This window comes from Dunckerocampus dactyliophorus, chromosome 21, assembly GCF_027744805.1.
Source record: "Dunckerocampus dactyliophorus isolate RoL2022-P2 chromosome 21, RoL_Ddac_1.1, whole genome shotgun sequence".
NCBI lineage: Eukaryota > Metazoa > Chordata > Actinopteri > Syngnathiformes > Syngnathidae > Dunckerocampus > Dunckerocampus dactyliophorus.
The window spans coordinates 15,417,997-15,439,169 of record NC_072839.1 but is presented as its reverse complement, the minus strand read 5'-3'; the positions used below and the strand labels follow the sequence as shown (position 1 = coordinate 15,439,169).

At 42.8% G+C, this 21,173-nt stretch overlaps 4 protein-coding genes across 6 annotated transcripts; 3 read left to right on the top strand and 1 right to left on the bottom strand.

Annotated features, from left to right (window-relative positions):
* The first annotated feature begins 1,240 nt into the window (after window positions 1–1,240).
* LOC129174281 (regulator of G-protein signaling 20) lies at window positions 1,241–6,548 on the top strand. Of its 3 annotated transcripts, none has more exons than XM_054766107.1 (5): window positions 1,241–1,396; window positions 1,807–1,967; window positions 4,084–4,167; window positions 4,251–4,485; window positions 4,877–6,547. In XM_054766107.1, exons 2-5 carry the CDS (start codon window positions 1,810–1,812, stop codon window positions 5,084–5,086), a joined length of 687 nt encoding a protein of 228 aa, XP_054622082.1. In that variant the 5' UTR covers window positions 1,241–1,396; window positions 1,807–1,809; the 3' UTR covers window positions 5,087–6,547. The 3 variants fall into 3 exon arrangements, with proteins under 3 accessions (XP_054622082.1, XP_054622085.1, XP_054622084.1); XM_054766109.1 differs by having other exon boundaries at window positions 1,290–1,396; window positions 1,790–1,967; window positions 4,877–6,548; XM_054766110.1 differs by lacking the exon at window positions 1,807–1,967 and having other exon boundaries at window positions 1,245–1,396; window positions 4,877–6,548.
* On the bottom strand, window positions 2,848–8,377 carry lypla1 (lysophospholipase 1). The gene is made up of 9 exons (XM_054766106.1): window positions 8,071–8,377; window positions 7,931–7,962; window positions 7,666–7,731; window positions 7,543–7,590; window positions 7,402–7,472; window positions 7,241–7,314; window positions 7,059–7,160; window positions 6,606–6,782; window positions 2,848–6,516 (listed from the first exon to the last, which is right to left on the bottom strand). The coding sequence occupies exons 1-9, from the start codon at window positions 8,137–8,139 to the stop codon at window positions 6,457–6,459; spliced, it is 699 nt and encodes a 232-aa protein (XP_054622081.1). The 5' UTR covers window positions 8,140–8,377; the 3' UTR covers window positions 2,848–6,456.
* Window positions 8,378–8,783: 406 nt separating this feature from the next.
* On the top strand, window positions 8,784–11,292 carry mrpl15 (mitochondrial ribosomal protein L15). The gene is made up of 5 exons (XM_054766312.1): window positions 8,784–8,939; window positions 9,125–9,282; window positions 9,587–9,752; window positions 10,715–10,838; window positions 10,916–11,292. The coding sequence occupies exons 1-5, from the start codon at window positions 8,835–8,837 to the stop codon at window positions 11,251–11,253; spliced, it is 891 nt and encodes a 296-aa protein (XP_054622287.1). The 5' UTR covers window positions 8,784–8,834; the 3' UTR covers window positions 11,254–11,292.
* Window positions 11,293–11,441: 149 nt separating this feature from the next.
* Window positions 11,442–19,112, top strand: sox32 (SRY-box transcription factor 32). Its single transcript, XM_054766396.1, has 3 exons — window positions 11,442–11,474; window positions 17,309–17,489; window positions 18,472–19,112. The coding sequence occupies exons 1-3, from the start codon at window positions 11,442–11,444 to the stop codon at window positions 19,110–19,112; spliced, it is 855 nt and encodes a 284-aa protein (XP_054622371.1).
* Window positions 19,113–21,173: the final 2,061 nt, after the last annotated feature.

The following is a 21,173-nucleotide window of genomic DNA, read 5'->3' as shown; positions in this document are numbered from 1 at the left end:
AAGCGGGGACCTAAAGATGCCACGCGCCACATTCAGGATTTATCTGAGGACTTAGACCGGAAGATATTTTATGTCTGCAGCTCCGCATGCTGGAAAGTCTTAGTGCAATTGCCGGTTAGCATATTTACACTCACAGTGGCGACACTGCGCACAGTCAATCATGGCAAATGTCACCAGGAAGAAGCTTTCAAATGTTATTTTGGGCTGAGATTCATTTTTTGGGGGGCAAGCTAACCCAGGTTGTGTGGGGGTTTCAATTCAGGTTGGATACTTAAAAAAAGCATTAAGTGCCGAAAGGAATAGCTTTAATAAATGCTAATAATTTTGAATACAGTAGCTAGGCTAACTAGCATGATAACGAGGTTAGCCTTCATTACGTGAGCTAGCTTGGCAAACTAGTAAGTGACAAACTAAGCTTTTGCAAGCCACATTAAACAAAATGGCGTGCCGATTCTGGCCTCCAGCCCTCGAGTTTAATACCTTTGCTGTAGCTAGATATTGATCATTGATGAACAGACTAGCATTAGCACATTTTCAGTCACCTAGCTAGCCAAGAAGCGCAGACCGAACAAGTTTTACGTTTTTCTTAAGGAGCCATTTTTCTGTGATAGCTAGATAGCTGGATAGCGTGTTGGCTACTTTGTTAGCTTACTCGTAAACTACTGTAGATTAGCATTAGCATAATAGCTTGCCATTACAGACTGACATGCAAACTAGCTATTCAAAGAAGAAAATTGACATTTTCCTTATTTTGCCATTTCTCTGCAATAGCCGGGTAGCTGGTTTGCTATGTTCCTGCTAGTAACTCGTTAGTTTAATACGCTAAGAAGTGTGAACTGCCATACGAAGCCTTTTGGGCAAGACAGAAATTGTAGACAAGTTCCTTCATTTGTCCTAGATAGCTAGTTGATCGATGACTGGCTTGCTAGATTACCAGACAGATGGTTTGCTTCATTTCTTTCAATAAGTAAATAGTTAATAATTAAAAGTAATCTTTTGCCGATTGATGAAAGAAGCATTCTTATCGACCTGACTTCAAGCAGACGCTGACGTGTTCGTGAAGCTGATCACTGGCGCCCTCTGGTGGACACTCGGTGTACTGCGCCTCCTTGGCACATCTGGAGACGAAAAGCATGCGGCAGATGTTCACGCTGTCATATTTGAACACATCTCGAGTTCGGTTTTATGATCACTTCAGACGGATTTTCATTCATAACGCAAAGGCTGCTAAACAATGCAAGCATGTTCATCATCATAGAAGTGGAGTGGGGGGGTGCGTTGTTTTGCACGCATGCGCAGACGGGCCACCAACTGTTCGCTGTCAAGTGGAGGCAGACGGATGTGATCGAGCCCCCCCATAAAGAGGCACCTGCATTGTGGCATTCATGGTGACACAGTGAGTATAGAACATTTTGTTTTTGGAAACTAAATGGCGGGGGGGTGGGGGGGGTCGGATGCATGTCAGCAAGGCTCGCTTATTTTGACGTGGGGAGGCAACACGAATATAAGGCTGCTTTTTCAGTGTGCGCGCGTGGGGGAACACTGTCTAGCCTCCTTTGCGTGCAAATATGACTACAAGTGAAATATGGCGTCTTTACGGGACATATTTGGTGGTGTTCTGCTGCCTTTTGACCACGTTGGAAGAGGAGACAGATGGATGCGTTGGCTGAGGAGGGGGAGGCTGTTGCTCATCACAATCTTGCACGTTCTGCATGTCCGCCATCACTTTGCATTGCAGCATCCCTTCTGAGCATGCGATATTTATATCATGTTTGCCCCCACCCCCCATATCCCCATACCCGGCAGTCCATGGGCTCAGAGCGGCTGGAGATGCGCAAGAGACAGATGCAGGTCCACCAGGAAGCCGCCGCCAGTGTCCTCCAGGCCCGTCACAGGATGGGGAACACCCCCAGCAACGCCTCCAACGCCTGCTGCTTCTGCTGGTGCTGCTGCTGTAGCTGCTCCTGGTAACAACACATAGGCTGACTGGGACATGCCGTCCCATGCAACCCAACACGTGCTGGATTGCAGCTAGAAGATGCACGAAAACAACAACAACAACAAAAAAACAACAAAAAACAGCAACATGTGTTCATTCCAGGTCATGACTCATCCAGCACAGTCGTTACTTTGTGGCTACAGCCTGCAACCTCAGCCTGCCCGTCACTGGTTTAGCAGCACCTTTGTTGTTGTGCATGGCTGCATTTGGCAGCAGAGGTGGAGGCTGTACGACGTACTCCGGTACTCTTCCCAGATACTTCAGCGTACTACATTGTAGTATCTGGGAAGAGTACACTGCAGTACTGAAAGAGAAAGTAAGTCATGTGAGGAACACGAGCATGTTTGTAGGGCACCTTGACAAGTGAACACGCAATAACACAAAAATCCAATAGAAATAAAACAAAGGCTGCGTTACAATTTTTAAACACGTGACACAATACCAATACTGTAGTTTCTGGGCACTTTTTTGGGGGGGTTATCTGTTTTTAGTTTATTTTTTGCATTTTTAGCCATATTTTTGCTATTTTTAAAATACATTTTAAAAAGTGACATTTTACTGAATTAAAAAGTACATTAAAAAGGTAAAAGTCAAAAAATCTAACCAAGTAAAAAAGTGGAGGGAAAACTTTTTTTTCTTAAATGCTCAATGCCGTAAATAAAAGTATTTGTTGCAATTATTTTCATGACATTTAAGCTAACGTCATGTGAAACGTGTGCATTTGACTTCTTTCCAAATGAACATGCTACACACCTACATTCAAAAACATGTAAAGCAGTTCATTTTTTTATTGTGGGGTTTTTTTGGGGGGGGGGGGGGGGGGATTTTCATTTACATTTTTTCTCCTCAGGAACAGATTGTCTTGGAACAGAAATAGCGTCCGTCTCTGCTTTGCAGGCGTGTTTTGAGCCCGCGTGAAGCAAAATGGATAAATATCAACGTAAGGGAAATTCCCTCCCTCAAATTCTGGGGAACTATTTCAACGGGAAAGTAGTTCAGCAAGAAAGTAGAGCAAAATCTGGGGGTTACCTGAGGAAAACGGGGACGTTGACATGACACCGCTACCGGCACAAAAATAAACACACTGTTAAAGGAGCAGGAAGAGTCTTTTAATGCGGTAACGACCTGGACACTGGAAATCCATCCTCAGCACCCCCTTGGACCCATTGTGCAGATGCCACGTGTTTTGGAATCATCTAGCATTCATTGCCGCTTCTCCAGGGACGTCCCACCTGAGTCCTAAGCAGTTAATTGTTGCACTGCCTCCCCGTTCCCAAATGGGACGCATGATGCATGCGTGCATGCAGCACCTGAACCAATTAGGAGTGGAGTCAGGTGCGGTGCACACTTGAATTCCACTCGGGGCTCGGTGGGTAATTGATCCATCATGTTATTCACGCTCCCTGTGGAACATCTCCACTGTTATTTGTGTTTCTTACACGCCGGCAGACGTCCAAACCAGATTATTGTTACCACGTGTTTCCAAATAAGTCTTTCATTCCCGGATGGTTTTGTAAGTTGCCCCCCTTATGTTATTTGTATTTGCTTGAGTGGAATCCTTATTTGAAGTAGGCTTAGTGCGTGATGGCGAGCACAGGGGTCAGGCGGCTCTTTTAGATGGTCACCACGTGGGATTTTGATCCACCCGTTTCCAAACACTCTTCAAATCCTGCCGTTTTCCAAAGCTCCAGCTCCCTCCACAGGTTTTCCATGGGACTAAGGTCTGGCAACTGGCAGGCCGCTCCGTTTCCGCTCTGTTTCTTTTTGAGCCACTGCCAGTATGTTTTGGGTCATTGTCATGCTGGAAGACCCATCCACGACCCCCCTTTTGTGTTCTGCGGACATCAGGAGGTTCACCACCAAGATGTATACCGTATATAGAGGATCTTTGGCTAGCAGAGTGCTCCTGACAGATAAAAGATCTTTGTCAAGTGTAGACAAGTTACTTTATGGAGCCTTTTTGGGGGGGGGAATGCCACATTTTCCCAGCTTGCCATGCCTGGGTGGACAAATGAGGGACTCTCAGCAAGTCCAAACTGAACTAAAAGGTGACGATGCAACAACTTGTTGTTTCTCTCGTGCAGTTTGACTGTTCGAGGCGAGGACGAAACAATACAGAGGTCGGCCTGCGATCGTAGAACCGAAGGAACGAACAACTGTGACGAAAGGTAGGCACCGCTTCAGGAATGAATGTGAGACGAAACCACATCTCAGCCGGCTATCTGTCCTCATCTTCGCCGTCTTCTGGAAGCCCCAAGCCCACCCTGGAGGACGCTCGCTCCTGGACCACGTCCTTCGAGAAGGTGATGAAGAGTGCGGCGGGGCGGAGCTGCTTCCGTCAGTTCCTTCGCACAGAGTTCAGCGAGGAGAACATGATGTTCTGGCTGGCCTGCGAGGAGCTCAAGAAGGAGACCAACAAGACGGTGGTGGAGGAGAAAGTGCGGCAGATATACGAGGACTTCATCTCCATCCTCTCACCGAAAGAGGTGAGACGACTTCTTTCAGGTCTTCTTCCTAATGTCTTTGTTCCCTGACACATTGTACAGCGCCTAGCTGCACCCCTTCACGTACCCTCTCACTGCAGGTACAGTGCACCATTTTGCTACTGAAGGTGCTTCCTGTAAAATCCTCTGTTGGAATTAACATATCTTTCAAAATGGTGTGTTTCACGTGCTTCTGATTGCAGCGTCTCTCCTTAGTTGACTTGTAGTGGTTCCTGGGTCCACCTGTCTGAGTAGAGCCCTTTCTAGACTTGAGGGCCACAGTAGCTTTTTCTGAGACGTCAGATGGATGTCACCACGACAGACAGACTGCGGGGAGCTGGACGCAGTCTTCAATGCCAGAGTGACATTTGGTGCCTCTATCCCCCACCCCCAGGTCAGTCTGGACTCCCGGGTCCGCGACGTGATCAACCGCAACATGTTGGAGCCCACCTCTCACACCTTCGACGACGCCCAGCAGCAGATCTACACGCTGATGCAGAGAGACTCGTACCCGCGCTTCATCAACTCCACCGCCTACACGGATCTGCTCAAGACCCTGGAGGAGCCTTCGCCACCCATTCCTCCTCCTCCTCAGAAGCCATAGAAGCCTCACTTTGGCACACAAATAGCTTTACAAAAAAAAAATGGCGCATGTTCCCCTCAGCTTGGGGAGTTCCTGTTTTAGACGCAGACGGGATAAGCCAGTGCTTGTTTATCCATCCACAATTCGCTAAACAGACTAGAACAAACAGTCCAGTATCGGAACATATCTCTATTTTTATATCCTCCCTAGCGCTTCTTGACATTGCACTTTTCTACCTTGTTTCAAGAGGGCCAGCATGTATCCATCCATCCATCCATCCATCCATCCATCCATCCATCCATCCATCTCGCCGCAGGCGCTGCACTTTGCTGTGTTTAGGTCTGTGCTGAGCCTTAACGCGTGTCCTGTTCTTGTAGAAACTTTTGATGTGACGCCAACTTAAGAGGAAGGAAAGTGCCTTGGAATAAGATCTTCTACATGTGCACCTTTGGAACTATCAAGACAAGGTGCCACACATCGACTTCACAACACGTTGGTGCTTTCTGCTCTTCTCCAGCTTCATACCTGGAAATAATAATAATAATAATAATAATAATAATAATAGGAAGAAATAGAATAAATAGATCTCGTGCGTGCGTTTCAATACTGTGATCATTTTCAACGACAAAAAAAACATGGCTGCCGCTATAGTTGTGTATTGGGGAGGTTTGTGTGAACCGTTCAAATTGTCACCAATCAAATAAAAGCACAATCATGTTGGCGTGTTGTTGAGTGTTCACGCTGCCATCTTTGCAAACAAGTGTACAAGCCAGGCGATGTTCTCTTTGAAAATATGTATTTTCATGACAATGAGGAGTCAACAATGCTATTAGTGCACTCACCTCATCGAATGACTCTTTGTCTTACATGTTCACTGTCCTAAAAGGTTTGCTTTTGGCCCAAAAGGGAGAATTCATAACAGCAAGAAGTAAATAAGACAGTCTTGAAATGATACCGAACGTGAGACATCTTAGCAGGAAGCAACTTTTTGTGGTCTAATTGGTGAATAAGAAATAAAGTTGTTTTCGCAATACTACAAAAACAATCATTTAAAAAAAAACAAACAAACAAATGTTGTAGCCCTAGTTACTCCAGTAAGCACGAGTGCTGCAGGAAATGGCTTTTAGCATCGACAATCAAGCTACTAACGTCACTCTACCGTAACGCTGACGATCGCATGGCTCCAAGTTGGGATGTGTCGCTCCGTGTCGGGATGCGCTGCATCAACTTCAAGCGCTCCCGTGTGCCTCTAAAGGGGCGGCGGCACTCGAATGTGTGGGTTTTTTTCCTTCTTTTTTTTTTTCTTCTTTTTTTTTTTTTTTTTTTTTTTAACTGTCAAGCTCCTGGAGGTCTTGGTGAAATTCAAGGAGACGGAGAGATGACGGAGACGCTCATTCATCGCCGATGGCGGGGAGCTGCTTCTCGATGAAGCGTTTGACGTCCACCATTTCCTGTACAGAAGCATCGTAATAAACTCTATGGACATACAACCCGCTGGATGGTATGTTTCTCTTTACAGAAGCTGTGTGACTGTGTTGACCTCGGGACAGGCGCTGTGAGGTAGACCGTGGTACGACTTGAATGTGACATTGGCCGGGTTGATGAGGCTCTTCATCTTCTCGGCGGTGCGGCTCCCGAACGAGAAGGGGACAAGCGGGTCGGCGTCGCCGTGGCACTGGAGGAGGTGCATGTCCTTGTTGGCGCTGCCAGCAGACGCCTGCGCGAGACAAGAGATTAGGGATCATGTAATCATCATAACAACAGCCGTCATCGGGTTGGGATAGCCGGGAAGTGTCACAACACACCTGTTAGCGAAGTGGACAGACTCTTTTACTCACTATGAAAGCTGATGCACTTCTTTTTACGCTTGCATGACAGGTAATGATGTGACTAACAACAGTGCCTGTGCAGCTTAAAGGTTTTATGATGGCCACAGCTTGATTCTGGAGGCTCATTTTCAAATGTTTGAAGTGCAAGTGAAGGCAGCTTTTACCTGTGGGAAGGAATTGCGGAGAGGAAGCCAGCAGCTGAGAGCGAGCACGCCAGCCAGCTTCTGCTGTGTGGTCAGAGCGGTGTACAGAGACAACGCCCCACCCTGGACAAATATACACGTGTGTCACTCTGAAACACAACACAGGAAAAAGTTGCAGAAGATGTTTTCGCGTCCACACTGACCTGTGAGAATCCACCCAGGATGATTCTGTGGGAGGGAATCCCGTTCTTCACTTCCTGCTCTATTAAGGCTTTAACTGCAGAGGAGAAAGCCAACAGACGTGATGACATCCTGTCTCTAGGACAATGACACCACATCCAACACTTCTAATTAATGAACGTACTGTGGTCTGACGCGCGCTTAATACCAGCCTCATCTTCTTCTGCTTCGGGACTCAAGCCATAAATATCAAACCTGAACAAACAAAAGTGAGTGAGTGCATAGACGCATTCATGTATTTATTTACGTTTCTGCATGCACTTACCAAGAAGGCATGGACATTCTCATGTTTAAGGACACGGGCATGTTGGGACTGTGGGGGCATACAGTGCAGACTTAAACATGCTTTAACACAAAAATATTTAGGAAAATCACGGTCAATACTCACGCGTGTGGACAAATGTACTTGACGTGTGGTATCTTGATGCCGGCGAAGGCTTCTGCCCATCCATGCCTGTCAAAAAAACAACTCATATCATTCAAATGATACACTGTGCACTTATCACTGTGCACTTATCTGAGTGACATTAATAGAAAAATGTTTATTACTACGCTTCTAGTTTGCATCAGGAGTAGCACTAGCGTCCAATACTGTGCTTAGAAGCCACATATTATTCATAAACATATCAAGAAGTATCAATAAGGTGACATACCCGCTGTCACCGAGGCCATGCAGAAAAATCACCTGGAAGCAAACACATGGTATCTTAGTGCTAATGCATGTTTAGCATCATGCAACACATTCAGACAATACAAATCAGAGGGTGGAATGGAATAAAGAGGATTAACAGACCGCTGCAGTAGCTTTGCGGGCAGCAGGCACAATGGCAGGTAGAGGAGTAGACATGTTGTTACCGCACATACAGCGATAAGGTGCACCGAGAAGTTAGCCGCTCTTAGCTAATTAGCTCAATGTCCCGTCAGTCGATTCTTCACAAATGTCAAACTGTTTAAAAGACAAGTGTCCACCGCGGCGACACCACCTCCTCCGCTGTACGTGTCTCCTTTTGGCAAGTTTGTGGGGAAAATAACTCCGTCTGACAGGACAAAACACTATTAGCTACGTACAGTACTACAGACATTCAGCAAAAAAAGTCCCACCCCTTTCGCAATACGATTGGTTAGACCGTCGGGCTCCGTCATTAATGAGAGCTGTGATTTGTGACCTGAATGCCAATCTGCGCTGATCGCTAAATCCACATTCCCATGCAAAGTCCCAAAGGACTCTATGTGACATAAGGCAAAGTGAAATGATGCAACGCTTTGAAAGCGTATTTTAAGAATTCGACGTAATCTAAATTGATGTACAGATCTTTGAAGCAATTCTCAAAAGACAATGAATCGTATTCGCTCAACACGAGATTATCTAACACGCTACATTCAGCACTTCTAATACTGTTAATCACAATGACCCATCCACTAAAATAAAGTGAAGTTTGAGTTTACGTGCGTTATAATCGCACAGTGGTGTGTTTTAGTGTGGATGACATCACTTCCGCTCACGTGACCCGTGTGTCCTTGGCTTGTCAACTTGGACATGTGAGAGACACAGTCATTATGTCTTTCCCTAAAAAACCTCCAAGTAAAGCCTTGGAAGTCCTGCAGGGTCTGCCGCGGATATCCTTGGCCAACCTGCGACCTGAGCCCGGATCTACCAAGCACGTAAGATCACTATTTAACACACCGTAAACATCAGCTAGCTAGCTAGGCTAATGCTAACTGTTGTGTCTGACCGTCACTTTGCTTGTTAGCTAGCGAGGCTAATGCTAACCGTCATAGTCATGATGTGCACCGCTATTATGTTAACCTGCTGAATGAAAATGTCTTCTTTTTTTTTTTTTTTAAAGGGAAGACGACGAGGTAGAGGACAGCATGGCGGCAACCGCAGTGGGAGAGGACATAAGGGAGAGAGGCAGAGAGGCACCCGGCCAAGGCTGGGCTTTGAAGGGGGCAACACCCCCTTTTACCTGTCCATCCCAAAATATGGCTACAATGAGGGACACAGGTACAAGACATCACTTGTACATGAGCAGTTGCTTAAGTGTGAATATGTACATTATTATAAGACAAGCAAGACTATGAATAAGCTACAGTAGGTGCTGCTGTTTTGGTTATCACCATAACACACGTTGGTATCGGTCATAGGAGATGTATTGGCACAGGTGAGACGTTTTCAAGTGGACAACGCACCTGGGGATGAATTGAGACCCCTCTGTGAGGAAATACTGCATGATGGTGTCTGGTTTCACTCGCGTTTCCGCTGTCAGACGTCTAATCCACACGGTGGTCTGTCGCTGTCTCGTCCCCAGTCGCCGTCCTCAGTACCAGCCGCTGTCGCTGAGACGCCTCCAGTACCTCATCGACCTGGGCAGGGTGGACCCGACCCAGCCCATCGACTTGACGCAGCTGGTCAACGGGCGGGGGGTGACGGTGCAGCCGCTCAAGAGGGACTACGGGGTCCAGCTGGTGGACGAGGTAAAAAAGTTCATCAGCAGATTTCAATGAAACTTAATGGAGGGGTGGGGCAAAAGAATACGGTTTAGATCTGGATTCAGATGCAAATACTGGATTTTTTTCCCCCCACTTTTGATAAAATGTGACGTGACTTTATCACCCAATAATGTATTATCGTAGCTATTATTATTATGTTATTTAACTTTGGGGTTTTAATAATTGCATGAATCTAATGGCAGAATTTCCCACTGAAAATTTTTAAAGTGAACAAATTTTACGATTACTGGCAAAATTTCTTAGAATTTTTTTTGTTTGCATGTAAAAATCTAAATGATTTTTTACTAATATTTATAATATTATATTAAAAATCTATATCATTCCTTTAGTAATCTTAGACATTTGCCAGTTAATATTTCATTTAAGACTAACATTACCTAACATTTTTAGTGAATATTCATTATTTTTAAAAAGATTTAAAGGATCTTCATGAAACATTTTGTGACTAAATTATATTGCTAAATTGCTTAATTCAAATAAATCAATTCCTTTTTTTTTGTCCCCCTGATGAAGGCCGGATGGCTGAAACGCGTTGGAGTTTGAGGTCCATGAAGACATGCCATAAAATAATAAAGGCATTTTAACAAGATTAGCGAGTGTCTTTTATATATTATTTTTTAATTTAAAAAAATCCAGTGAATTATTTTTTTCTTTTTTGTTTACATTTAAAAATCCTTGCTAATTGTTTTTTTTGCTTCTGCTGTATTTACATTTCTTGTAGACCTTTAAGAGTGTTAGAATGTTTCTGTGAATATTTAGTTTAAGACTAACATTTCAACATTTGTCACTAAATGCTGACATTGACGTGACGTCCATGTTTTAAAAATTGAGTTGAAGTGATGGCTTGCCTGCCAGCAGGTGGCGCTACATGACAGTGAAGTTGAGGAATTTTGTTTTTTTCTGAATGTTCTTTGTGTTCTCTGCAGGGCGCTGATATTTTCGCAGCCAAAATCAACATAGAGGTCCAGAGGGCCTCAGAAAAAGCCATCGCTGCCATCGAGAGGAACGGGGGGGTCATCACCACCAGTTTCTACGACCCAATAAGCCTTGGTAACGAGTCATCGGGGATAATCCTGCCTCATCATCTCCTGCGCCTGCAATGACGACTTCCTCTTCCTCCGCCACAGGGATCCTCATCAAGCCCGTCCCGTTCTTCCTGCGAGGTCAGCCCATCCCTAAGAGGATGCTGCCGGGCGAGGACATGGTGCCCTACTACACCCACGCCGACAACCGCGGCTACTTGGCCGACCCAGAGGAGATCCGGCGGGCCCGGCTGGCCCTGGCGCAGAAGTACAGCTACGTGCTGGCGGACCTCTCCAAAGACGAACTGTACCACATGCTGTCCATGAGGAAGGACAGAAGGCAGATCTTCTTCGGCCTTGCTCCGGGTTGGGTGGTCAACATGGCGGAGAAGAAGATTCTTAAACCCACGGATGAGAAAGTGCTGCAATATTTTAGCTCTTAGGTGAACTTAATGTACATTTTCTGCAATAAAATACTAGAAACGTCCATTGTCTTTCTTCATTCCACTTCCTGGTACACCAGCGCTGCTTTGGCTTCAAGTGGTGGACGTATGACGGCCTCGTGCCCGATGGAAGGAACGCTAAGTGGAACAGGTGAGCGGAAAATGAGGAAAATAAGATAAGTCAAGGAATGAAAACAGGAAACAGATGCCCGGTCGCGGGTGTGTGCGTGTGTGTGTTACTTGCAAAATGTGCTGCTTAGGCCTTAGAAGGGGACTTTGAAATTCGTCATTTGGCAGCTGTATCCTGGAGTAGACGTGTTCAAAAGACCCCCACGCACACATTTATTTCTTTGGAATACAATCGGAGGCAAACATACATCCTACACTTCAGTTGGGAATACTGATGATGCTTTACTGTGGATTTAGTTGCCTAAAGCTCACTTCTCAAGGACTTGAAATATTTTAGTCTATCAAGTCAACATTTCCATTCCTCAGCTTATCGTGTGATACATCATAGAAACCTTTATAATAGCAATCATAAATACATTCTTTTTTTTTATTGTATTTGAATAACAATCTGGTTTGCTTCATTTTTAGCTACTTGTTCAGCATCTTTGAGTGCCTAGAAAAGTGCTTTATAAATGCCATGTATTTCATTTTGTTTTACTTGAACAATCAATACTTTTGTGTGCTTCTTTTGTAGCTAATTGTTCAGCATCTTTGAGTGCCTAGAAACGTGCAATATAAGCGCCATGTCAATTCTTTATATTATTTTATTTATACCGCTTTTTTCTCCAAAGGGAAATAAAATATATGCTATTTTTTATTTTTATTTTATTGTATTTATTTTTATTAAATTCTATTTATTACTGTAATTTTTTGTATTTGACAAAATTAATGCCCTTTTTGACCATTTTTTTATATAATTATTTTTTTTCTTAGTTTTGATGTAAACATCAGCATCTTTATGAAGAATGCAGACTTTTGGCCCCTGTTGATTTTTTATTTGCTTTTTAAATTAATGTCCTCTGTTAATAATTACTAATAATGCATTTTTCTTCACTTTTACAATTTTTTCATTATTTTTCTTCACCTGCGTGGATGGAACCTTGAGGGACACTTTATGCTAACATTGTAATTCAAACCCCTGACCTCTGTTGTGTTTGTTTAGTGCAGTCAAAATGTCACGCTGGCCGTAAAGAAGTCACTATTTTACGCTGCTGCTGCTATAACAGCACGTCTCTATCACAGGAAGCATATGTTTGTGTGCTCTTATACACACGGCAATGACAGAGGATGCTATATTTTGTCTTATTTTGCCTTTATATTAGATATGAAACATACTGGCGAGGCAGACCTCTCACTTTGATGCCTTTCTGAGTGGTGCGTGTGTGCATTCAAGCGGCAGGAAAATCCTTGCAGCGTAAATACTTGAAATAAATCACAGCACAGGAAAGAAAAAGCACAGTCATTGTTTACGGGCCGCTTATCTTCAAAGCAGCAGACCCTTTTGACTTTTTGGAGCAGGTCTCAGACCAGCAAAGAAGTCTTGCCAATGACAGACGACAATCAATGGTTTTGCCCTAAAACGATTTGTGCGTCTTGAAGTGTGTTTCTGCTGCATATACTTGTAATCTAATAAACTGATGTCTGAGTCTAACCAGTTCACGCTATTTAATTAAAGCTGCAGCCTCATCATTGCTGCTGCTGCTTGCCGGATCACATTGGCCACATGCATGCAAGCGCGTTTGTTTGGGTTGCAGAGAGCCGTTTGGGACAGACACCGATCTCACGATGTCTCACAGCTCTCAGTCTACTTCAGGCTCATCATGAGGCCTAATTGCACCTCTTTCTGTCTGTGGCGTATGCTCACACTTCCATGCTGAGCGTCCTAGCAGCTAGCCGAGTTCAAGCAGACAAGCAAAGCTGAGCAATAAGAGACTTTCTATTCAGTTGTGCAGATAAGAGTCTTATCAGCGGCAGCATACAATTGTTCATTTGCAAAGAATAGTGTAGCCGTGCTAGCAAGAGTGGATGGAGGCTCGTTAGGCGGTCTAGGCCTCGTCAGCGAGTCTGCCTGCTAAGAAATGGAATTAGCTCGTCTTGATAGCCAATGGAAATAATCATTAATATTATGTCGTCTCCACTGGACTTGATGCAAAGGTCACCCGCCTTTTAAAGGCCAATTCATCTCATTTGCATCTTGTTTATTTAGCTTCTATTTAGTCTTTATACACCACTTCAATACACACACATTTATTTATGATACCCCATTTCATCCCCAAAGGAAAAGTCTATCATTTTTTATTTGTTTATTTATTTTATTATTAGTTATTTCTGCACTTTTGTAAGGAAACTCATTGAAAGACTGTAGAAGTAGTACAATTATATATTTTTTCTATAATACAATGCAGTTTGCATGTTATTTATTTCATTTGTATTTTATGACAGAAATTCTATCCCCAATGGGAAATGTTATCCTTTTTTAATCTTCTGTTAACATATATTAGATTTTATTACATAATACGTTTTTTTCCATTATCATGATATTTATTTTAATGACATATTGTATTTATATCACATACTTTTTTATCACTATTATTCATTTTCTTTGATGATTGGCTGGGAGAAATGACATGATTGTACTGCCACATTTCCTTCGAAGTTACTGGAAATATTTATTTGATTTAATACTATTTGTCATCATGAATATAACGGGAAAAAAGTATGTATTACTTGTAATGTACTACAGTTTTCATTTCAGTGTATTGAAATGAACTTCCTTAAAATGAAAAAATAAAATGATATATACAAGATATCACAGAAAAATTCTAAAAGTGTATAAAAATATTTTAAAGCCGTGATGACTGACGTACTGTAACATGCTTAAAAAGGTGTGTGTATGTGTGTGTGTGTGTGTGTGTGGGGGGGGGGGGTGTCTTTTTTTGTGTTTGAAGTCTGGCTCAGTCCACGTTATCTGCGCACAGAGGTGGGCGCATCATTGTGTGTGTGGGGGGGCCTAATGAGGCCACATTAAGCTGCTCTCCACAGGGGGGCATGTAATCCTCTCAGCTGGCCTTGACGTAAGGCCCCGCCGGGCAGGGCGCTGTTTACATGGCCAGCGTGTGGAGGGCTGCCACCCGCTCCCCGGGGGACTCCAGGTCTACTGTTGGAACATGTGATTAGAAGGAACGGAGGTGGTGGTGGTGGGGGGGTGGGGTCAGAGTTGACTGCATAGAATGCTGTCTGCAGATTTCTATGATGCTTCGCTCGCCTGCTGTGTCCACACAATAGCAGGCATGCATGCATGCGGACCTCCTGACACTTACAAGCAACTATCACGCCATTTCTGTCAACGAGCCTCTGTAAGGAAACCTGGGGGGGGACGGCCATGGAGGGGAATACAATCCTTTATTGTAGGCATGCACACAGACAGGTGAGGAAAGTCCTGCACCAGAAGGTGGAGATCCAGTGTGGATGCTTGGTGCACAGGAGTGTCCCACTGATGTGTGGCTGCTGGCCAACACAACCACGCATCAGTCTCGGTCATCACTGACACAACAACAAAGCACACTCTAGCGCAGGGGTGTCCACACTTTTTCCACAGAGGGCCACCAAATGAAAAATGAAAGGATGCAACTTCTCCACTTGGATATTTTGTAAAGCAACACATGTAGATGTGCGAAGAAGTTTGAAATATTTAAGGATAAAATGCATCTCAGCTTTGTCATCATGGTGAAAATGCACATTTGTACGTTTTCCATTCTACTTTTCTTCTGGTAACACTATTCCCATATTATTCCCATCATATTCCCCATATTTCCCAACCCAATTACAACTTTGTTTTGTTTGTTTATCATATTACAACTTTCAAAATAAGTTTTTTTTCTTTAATATAATATCCTTTAATAATACTCTGTGCTACTGAAATGACATCATTTTTCCTCATAATATTACGAGTTTCATCTTGTGAAATTGTCTTTTTTTCTTGGTAGAATATGGCTTTTTTCTCTTCATATTTTGACTTTATTCTTGTAAAATTACTGCTAATTTTTACATTTTTGCGGTTGTTGTATATATATATATTTTTTAGGTTCTCATGGTAAATAATATTTTTTAGACTGCGCCGCAGGCCAATAAAAACACAATCATGGGCGGCAAATGTCCCACAGGCTGCACTTTGGAGACCCTGGTTCTAGTGACACTCCATCGCCTGCAGTACTGCCATAGCACCACAAGGGGAGCAGCACACTTTAAACATCAGTCCATTTAGTCCTAGTAATAATAATAATAATACTATAATGGAATATTACATAATAAAATACTAAAATAATAATTATATAATGAAATACTTAAATAATAATCATCATATTGATAATAAAAATAAAAATAATGACAAATAAGACATTAATTTAAATAAAATGAGATCTTATTACAATTTAAAAAAAGCGAATGCATAAAAGCAATAACAACTTTGAGCCTGCCTGTGAGCCGAAACTACTAAATAAACGTTATTGTTTTCACGCTGTGCCCTGGAGGAGCTAATTGATTCAATCTATTAGTGTTTCTCACAGCACATCGGCGTGTGCGTGGAATCCTATACACCGCGGATGTGGATTGTAATTCTCATGACAGCACACACACACACACACACACACACACACACACACACACACACACACACACAAAAACGCGCAGACACGCTAACACCCCTTCCCTTTCATTTCTGCCATGCAGCAACCTGCCTGCAAAAACATGCAGGCGCACAATGCGGTAGATTTTGCCCATTTCCAATCAGCTTTAATCAGGGCTGCTGTTGCGCATGAACACATCAAGACACATTAGGCTCGCATTGACGTGCAAAGTCCAAACCTTATCTACAAAGTTGCACCTTGCATGTAGACTGACTTTTTTTTTCTCAACACACAAGCGTCCTGGTGGTCGTGTTGTGTATTATGGTGGTCAGACCAGCATAATACACAACATTACAATGCAAACGGGACACGTCAGTGACAAAAGCAGTGCAGGTGGAATACAGTATACATGTATATAGCAGCAGCAGTTTATAGCACATTCAACATCATAATGAGCAGCCTTTGTTAGTGTAATGTGGGGAAACCAAAAGGGGGGGGGCACCTGCAATCATCAGTTTATGCACGTGTACAATACATGAAATGCAATGCAGAAATTACGAGGAAAGCTATGACAGCCAGTTTCTGTGAGTCTATTGAAGCTTCAATACACTCTTTTAGAACCCCCCCCCCCCCCCCCCCCCATCTGACGATGAATTCATCATCATCACGCCCCCTTTGTGAACAACTATCAGCTCAAATATTTGCGCGCCGTAATCGTGCAATAAACGCGCCTTGATCATGTTGAAAATGTACTTTGATAGAGACAGTGGATGGCCGATAAGTGTGTGTGTGGGGGGGGGGGGGGTTGAGAGCCACAATGTAATTAGTAACTATGCCCCCACCCCCCACTCCACTCTCAACTTTGATGTGCACCCATCAATACTGTCAGGACCTATTGATTGGATTCCATCACACTTCAGTGGGCAAAGATTCGATTAATATGGTTTGAGAGTGGGTGGGGGGGGCAGAATTTAAATTAAAAAACTGAATAAAAGAGGATGGGGTGGAATATGAGGTCAATATACAATATACAATAAAAATACATGTGCAACGATAGAGCTACATGCGTAAAATGGCAACATTTGGTGCGCATTTTACGCACGAACGATGACGTCGATTTATTAGAGTGCGTTTTTTACATTTTCAGAAAATCCCTCCCGGATGAAGTTTCGTGAGGGGGGGGGGTGGCGGCGGACGCAAGTCACCTGAATTCACACCTTAAATCCACTCCTCCCTGCCTCTCATTGGTGGAGCCCCCAAATAAATCCGTCGATCACCGGCACTTATGACAGCCAACCCCGCCACACACCCCAAAAAACATCCTCACAGGAGCAACCGCCATGCTCTACAGCCTGCACGACCCCCGCACCACGATGTTCGAGGCCGAGGACCAGGCCCCCCCATGCTCGTCTAGCCCGGAGCCCTCCAGCCCGCAGTCCGTCACCTCGGACTCCGGCTGGACCAGCCCTAAGTGCGGCCCCCAGGCCCCGCAGAGGGTCCGCAGGCCGCTCAATGCCTTCATCATCTGGACCAAAGAGGAACGCAGACGGCTGGCGCAGCTCAACCCTGACCTGGAGAACACCGACCTCAGCAAAATATTAGGTACACCTCAAATACTCCACAAATAATGGTGTCATGCACGAGACACTAGCGTCTTTTACTGGGATTGGATGAACTGGGGGTGTGGGGAATCAAACCCGTGGCTCTTTGGTCACAAGCCACATTCCTAATTAACCACTCACACGAACAGCAGAGGTGTTCTTCCTGAAAGAAATACATCTAAATGAAACCTTGTAACTATTCTAATATATCAATGAACACATATTGAATTGTTCATAATAATAATAATGTATCTTACATGAAAAATTACTGTAATAATAAGTTTTTGCCCCTTATTTCTCCTACAAAGCATTTTCAATGAATGTAATGACTATTATTGTTTAGAATTATTAGTAATATTACTATTATTAAAGTATTATTATTTTCAGTGATAGTTGTAAAAGAGGTACTTTTATTATTATTATTTGTATTATTGTGATTATAGAAATATCATTCAGATTAGAATATGTATGATCATAAAAAATGGTAGTACAGTATTGGTAGTAGGAGCAGTAGTAAAAGAATTATTTGTAAAAAACTATTGTTTTAGAAAGAGCATTATAGTATTATTGCTATTAGTATTAGTAGTAGCAGTTGTACTAGCAGCATTAGTTATAGTAGGAGTAGCAGCAAAGTATTCGTATTAGGACTATTTAAACATATAAATATAGAATTATTATTGTAGTATTATCGGTAATGGTAATAGTAGTCGTGATAGCAATAGTAGTAGTTGTATTTATTATTATTTTAAAAGTATCATTATAGATTTAGTATTATTGGTAGTAGTATTGGCAGTAGCAGAAGTATTTTTCTTCTGATTTAAAAAGATGTATTAGCATTGTAGAATGATGAGTAACATATTAGTACTGTCGGTATTGTGCTACTGTAGTATTAGTATTGAAGTATGGAAAGGCAAGTGCAGTCGTGATGCATCCAAGATGATGTTGTTATGAATGTGAGTGTAAGAGGATGTTGTCCCTTGCAGGAAAGACGTGGAAGTCCATGTCCCTGGCGGAGAAGCGTCCGTACATGCAGGAGGCGGAGCGTCTGCGCGTGCAGCACACCATCGACCATCCCGATTACAAGTACCGCCCTCGCAGGAGGAAGCAGCCCAAGAAGACCGGCAAGCAGGTGGGCGACCCCCCGGCGCCTCACCTCCCGTCCTCGAGCTTCAGTGTGACGTACAACCTGACCTGCCTGCTCCAGAACCAACAGCAGAACTTCCACAACGCCTTCCCACACACCCCTGTGGCCTTTGCCCCCTTGCACGGGGCCTACCCCAGCACGTCCCTGTGCGAGGACACTCCAGCAGCAGCAGACGCTTACTCACACAGGCCTGCCATGTTCCAGAACCCACCCACTCACCCGACAGAACCTCACCTGTGTTTGGACCAGCAGGGACACCTTCAGTACGGGCTCTCCGGGCAGGCCGGGCCTCATGCGGATCAGGCGGAGCCAAGGTTCTACGGGGGTCCCTCGCTGGAGTTCTACCTGGAGCAGGTGCAGCTGGACATGCTGTACGATCTGGACCGCAGCGAGTTTGAACAGTACTTGGGTCCGGGTCCCCACAGGCCTGACTCAGCGGATCCTTGCAGCTACCACAGAGAGGAACGCTTGTTGTCGTGAAACTCCAAAGATTGTATATTCAAAGTGTATATTTTGTGAGTGTGATGTTGGAATAAATAAGTTGAATTATCAGCGTGTCGCCACGGAAACAACACAACTTTGAAAACCTGTTTCATCTCCATCTTCAGCACTTGGGAGGGGAGGGGGGAATACGGCGGGGTGGGGGGCATAAACTTCCCAACTTCCTGTTTCATTTTAAAACATTTCACAAAGGCTCTAAAAATATGAACAGAAGAATCAACGCGTCTTCCAGCTGATTGGACGAGAGCTGACACATGTTTACTCCTTGCAGGCGAGTGTTTACATCTCAGGGACTGCTTTGCTGTCAGCCCCCTATAGAGTTCGTCTTTTCATGTCGAAAAATAAATGCTACAAAAACTGCATACAGTAACTTTCACCACAAACGTGTAAAACAAATAACTCAAAATATTTTCAATTCAGGTTTTTTTTGTTTTACATAATTTTAAATAGAAATTATTAATTTTTAGAAATATAAATCAGCTGAAGATATTTAAGAAAAAATATTTTTTTAAAAGCCTAATATTTGACATGTTTTGTTTTTTTTTTTACTTAAATGCAAGACTATCGAAAAGACTATAGAAAAATAACAAAAATGTAAATATTTTTAAAAAGACTAATATTTGACATGCTGTGATTTAAAATGCAAGAAAATTGCCTTTATATTTGGAAATACAAACCACTGAAAATATTTGGGAAAAAAACTGCAATTTTTTTTTAAAAAGCCTAACATTCTGACATAAAATGCAAGAATATTTTATATTTAGAAATTGGGAAAAAAATACATATTAAAAAAATAGCAAATAAGCATTTTATTCTGACAGTTATCTGACTTCAAACGCAATAAAATGGAAGAACACTTCTTTTACATTTAGGAGCATAAATCAGCTAAAATATTTAAGATAAAACATTTAAAAATCCTAATAATCTGACATTTTATTTGACTTTGAATGCAACAAAATGCAAGAATAGTTTCTTTATATTTAGAAATATAATTGAGAAAAATATTTAAGAAAAATATATGTAGAATATATGTAAAAAAAAAAAGACTACGGTAATATTAAAAATGTGTTGTGATTTAAAATGCAAGAATATTTCCTTTATATTTAGAAATACAAAATGCCCAAAAAAAAGGCTGACACGTTTTCTGACTTAAAATGCCAGAATATTTTATCTTTACAAATATAATTGGGGGAAAATATTCAAGAAAAAAGGCAAATAAGCATTTTATTCTGACATTTTTTCTGACTTTAAATGCAATAAAATGCAAGAATATTTCCTTTAGATGTAGAAATATAAACCACCTAAATATTGGAGAAAAGATGCTAAACAAGTCGAATATTTTGACATGTTTTCTGACTTCTAATGCAACAAAATGCAATTTTGCTTTAAAAGTTCTATATCACACAATGAGATGCACAACTCTACGTTATGAAGGCTTTTCATTTGGGAATAGTCACTGCCCAAAACGCAGCTTTTGACTTTATTTAGTGACAGTATTGTAGAGCAGCTTGCATCCTCGCCAATTAGATGAAATTCATACCTCCAAGTGGTACTTTGCCTTGTTTTGGTCCAACCTTGGCCCCTCTTGGCAATAATAAACAGTCAGGAACTTCCTGGAAGGAAAACAAGTGGATGACATAAGTGAGAAACAATATGATCAGCAATAAACATGCAAGGGTTTCATGGTTATGATTATGAAAAGTGCTTTGTTGTTTCCAGAGTGACACATTAGGGATGAATGCGAGGAATTTGCACACATCAAACAAGATGGAAATTCCGCAAAAACATTCCTCTACGGTGAGACACGTTTTTAAAAAATGCTACCTCGGCATGTCCAATATTGACAGGAGACAAAAGGGAGTTTATGTTTAGCTAAAAATAGATACACATTCTTGAGGTTTTGGTGCGCCATAATTAGCTCTTCTTACCGTGTGTGTGTGGGGGTGTGTGTGTGTGTGTGTGTGTGGGGGTCTTGGGTCGTTTCCTGTGCTGAGTCTAGGTGGGGTGGAGGCCTGCTGCCTGCAGATAATGCTCATCCAA

Coding starts and splice junctions, on each gene's coding strand:
- LOC129174281 (XM_054766109.1), top strand. CDS start 1,810: ATGGGCTCAGAGCGGCTGGAGATGCGCAAGAGACAGATGCAGGTCCAC. Junction 1,968..4,083: donor TGCTGCTGTAGCTGCTCCTG/GTAACAACACAT, acceptor TCTCTCGTGCAG/TTTGACTGTTCGAGGCGAGG. Junction 4,486..4,876: donor CCATCCTCTCACCGAAAGAG/GTGAGACGACTT, acceptor CCCCACCCCCAG/GTCAGTCTGGACTCCCGGGT.
- lypla1 (XM_054766106.1), bottom strand. CDS start 8,139: ATGTGCGGTAACAACATGTCTACTCCTCTACCTGCCATTGTGCCTGCT. Junction 7,732..7,930: donor CATGGCCTCGGTGACAGCGG/GTATGTCACCTT, acceptor TTTTTTTGACAG/GCATGGATGGGCAGAAGCCT. Junction 6,517..6,605: donor CTCACAGCGCCTGTCCCGAG/GTCAACACAGTC, acceptor GCTTCTGTACAG/GAAATGGTGGACGTCAAACG.
- sox32 (XM_054766396.1), top strand. CDS start 11,442: ATGAAAACAGGAAACAGATGCCCGGTCGCGGGT. Junction 11,475..17,308: donor ACAGATGCCCGGTCGCGGGT/GTGTGCGTGTGT, acceptor TCTAGCCCGGAG/CCCTCCAGCCCGCAGTCCGT. Junction 17,490..18,471: donor CGACCTCAGCAAAATATTAG/GTACACCTCAAA, acceptor TGTCCCTTGCAG/GAAAGACGTGGAAGTCCATG.
- mrpl15 (XM_054766312.1), top strand. CDS start 8,835: ATGTCTTTCCCTAAAAAACCTCCAAGTAAAGCCTTGGAAGTCCTGCAG. Junction 9,753..10,714: donor GGGTCCAGCTGGTGGACGAG/GTAAAAAAGTTC, acceptor TGTTCTCTGCAG/GGCGCTGATATTTTCGCAGC. Junction 10,839..10,915: donor CTACGACCCAATAAGCCTTG/GTAACGAGTCAT, acceptor CCTCCGCCACAG/GGATCCTCATCAAGCCCGTC.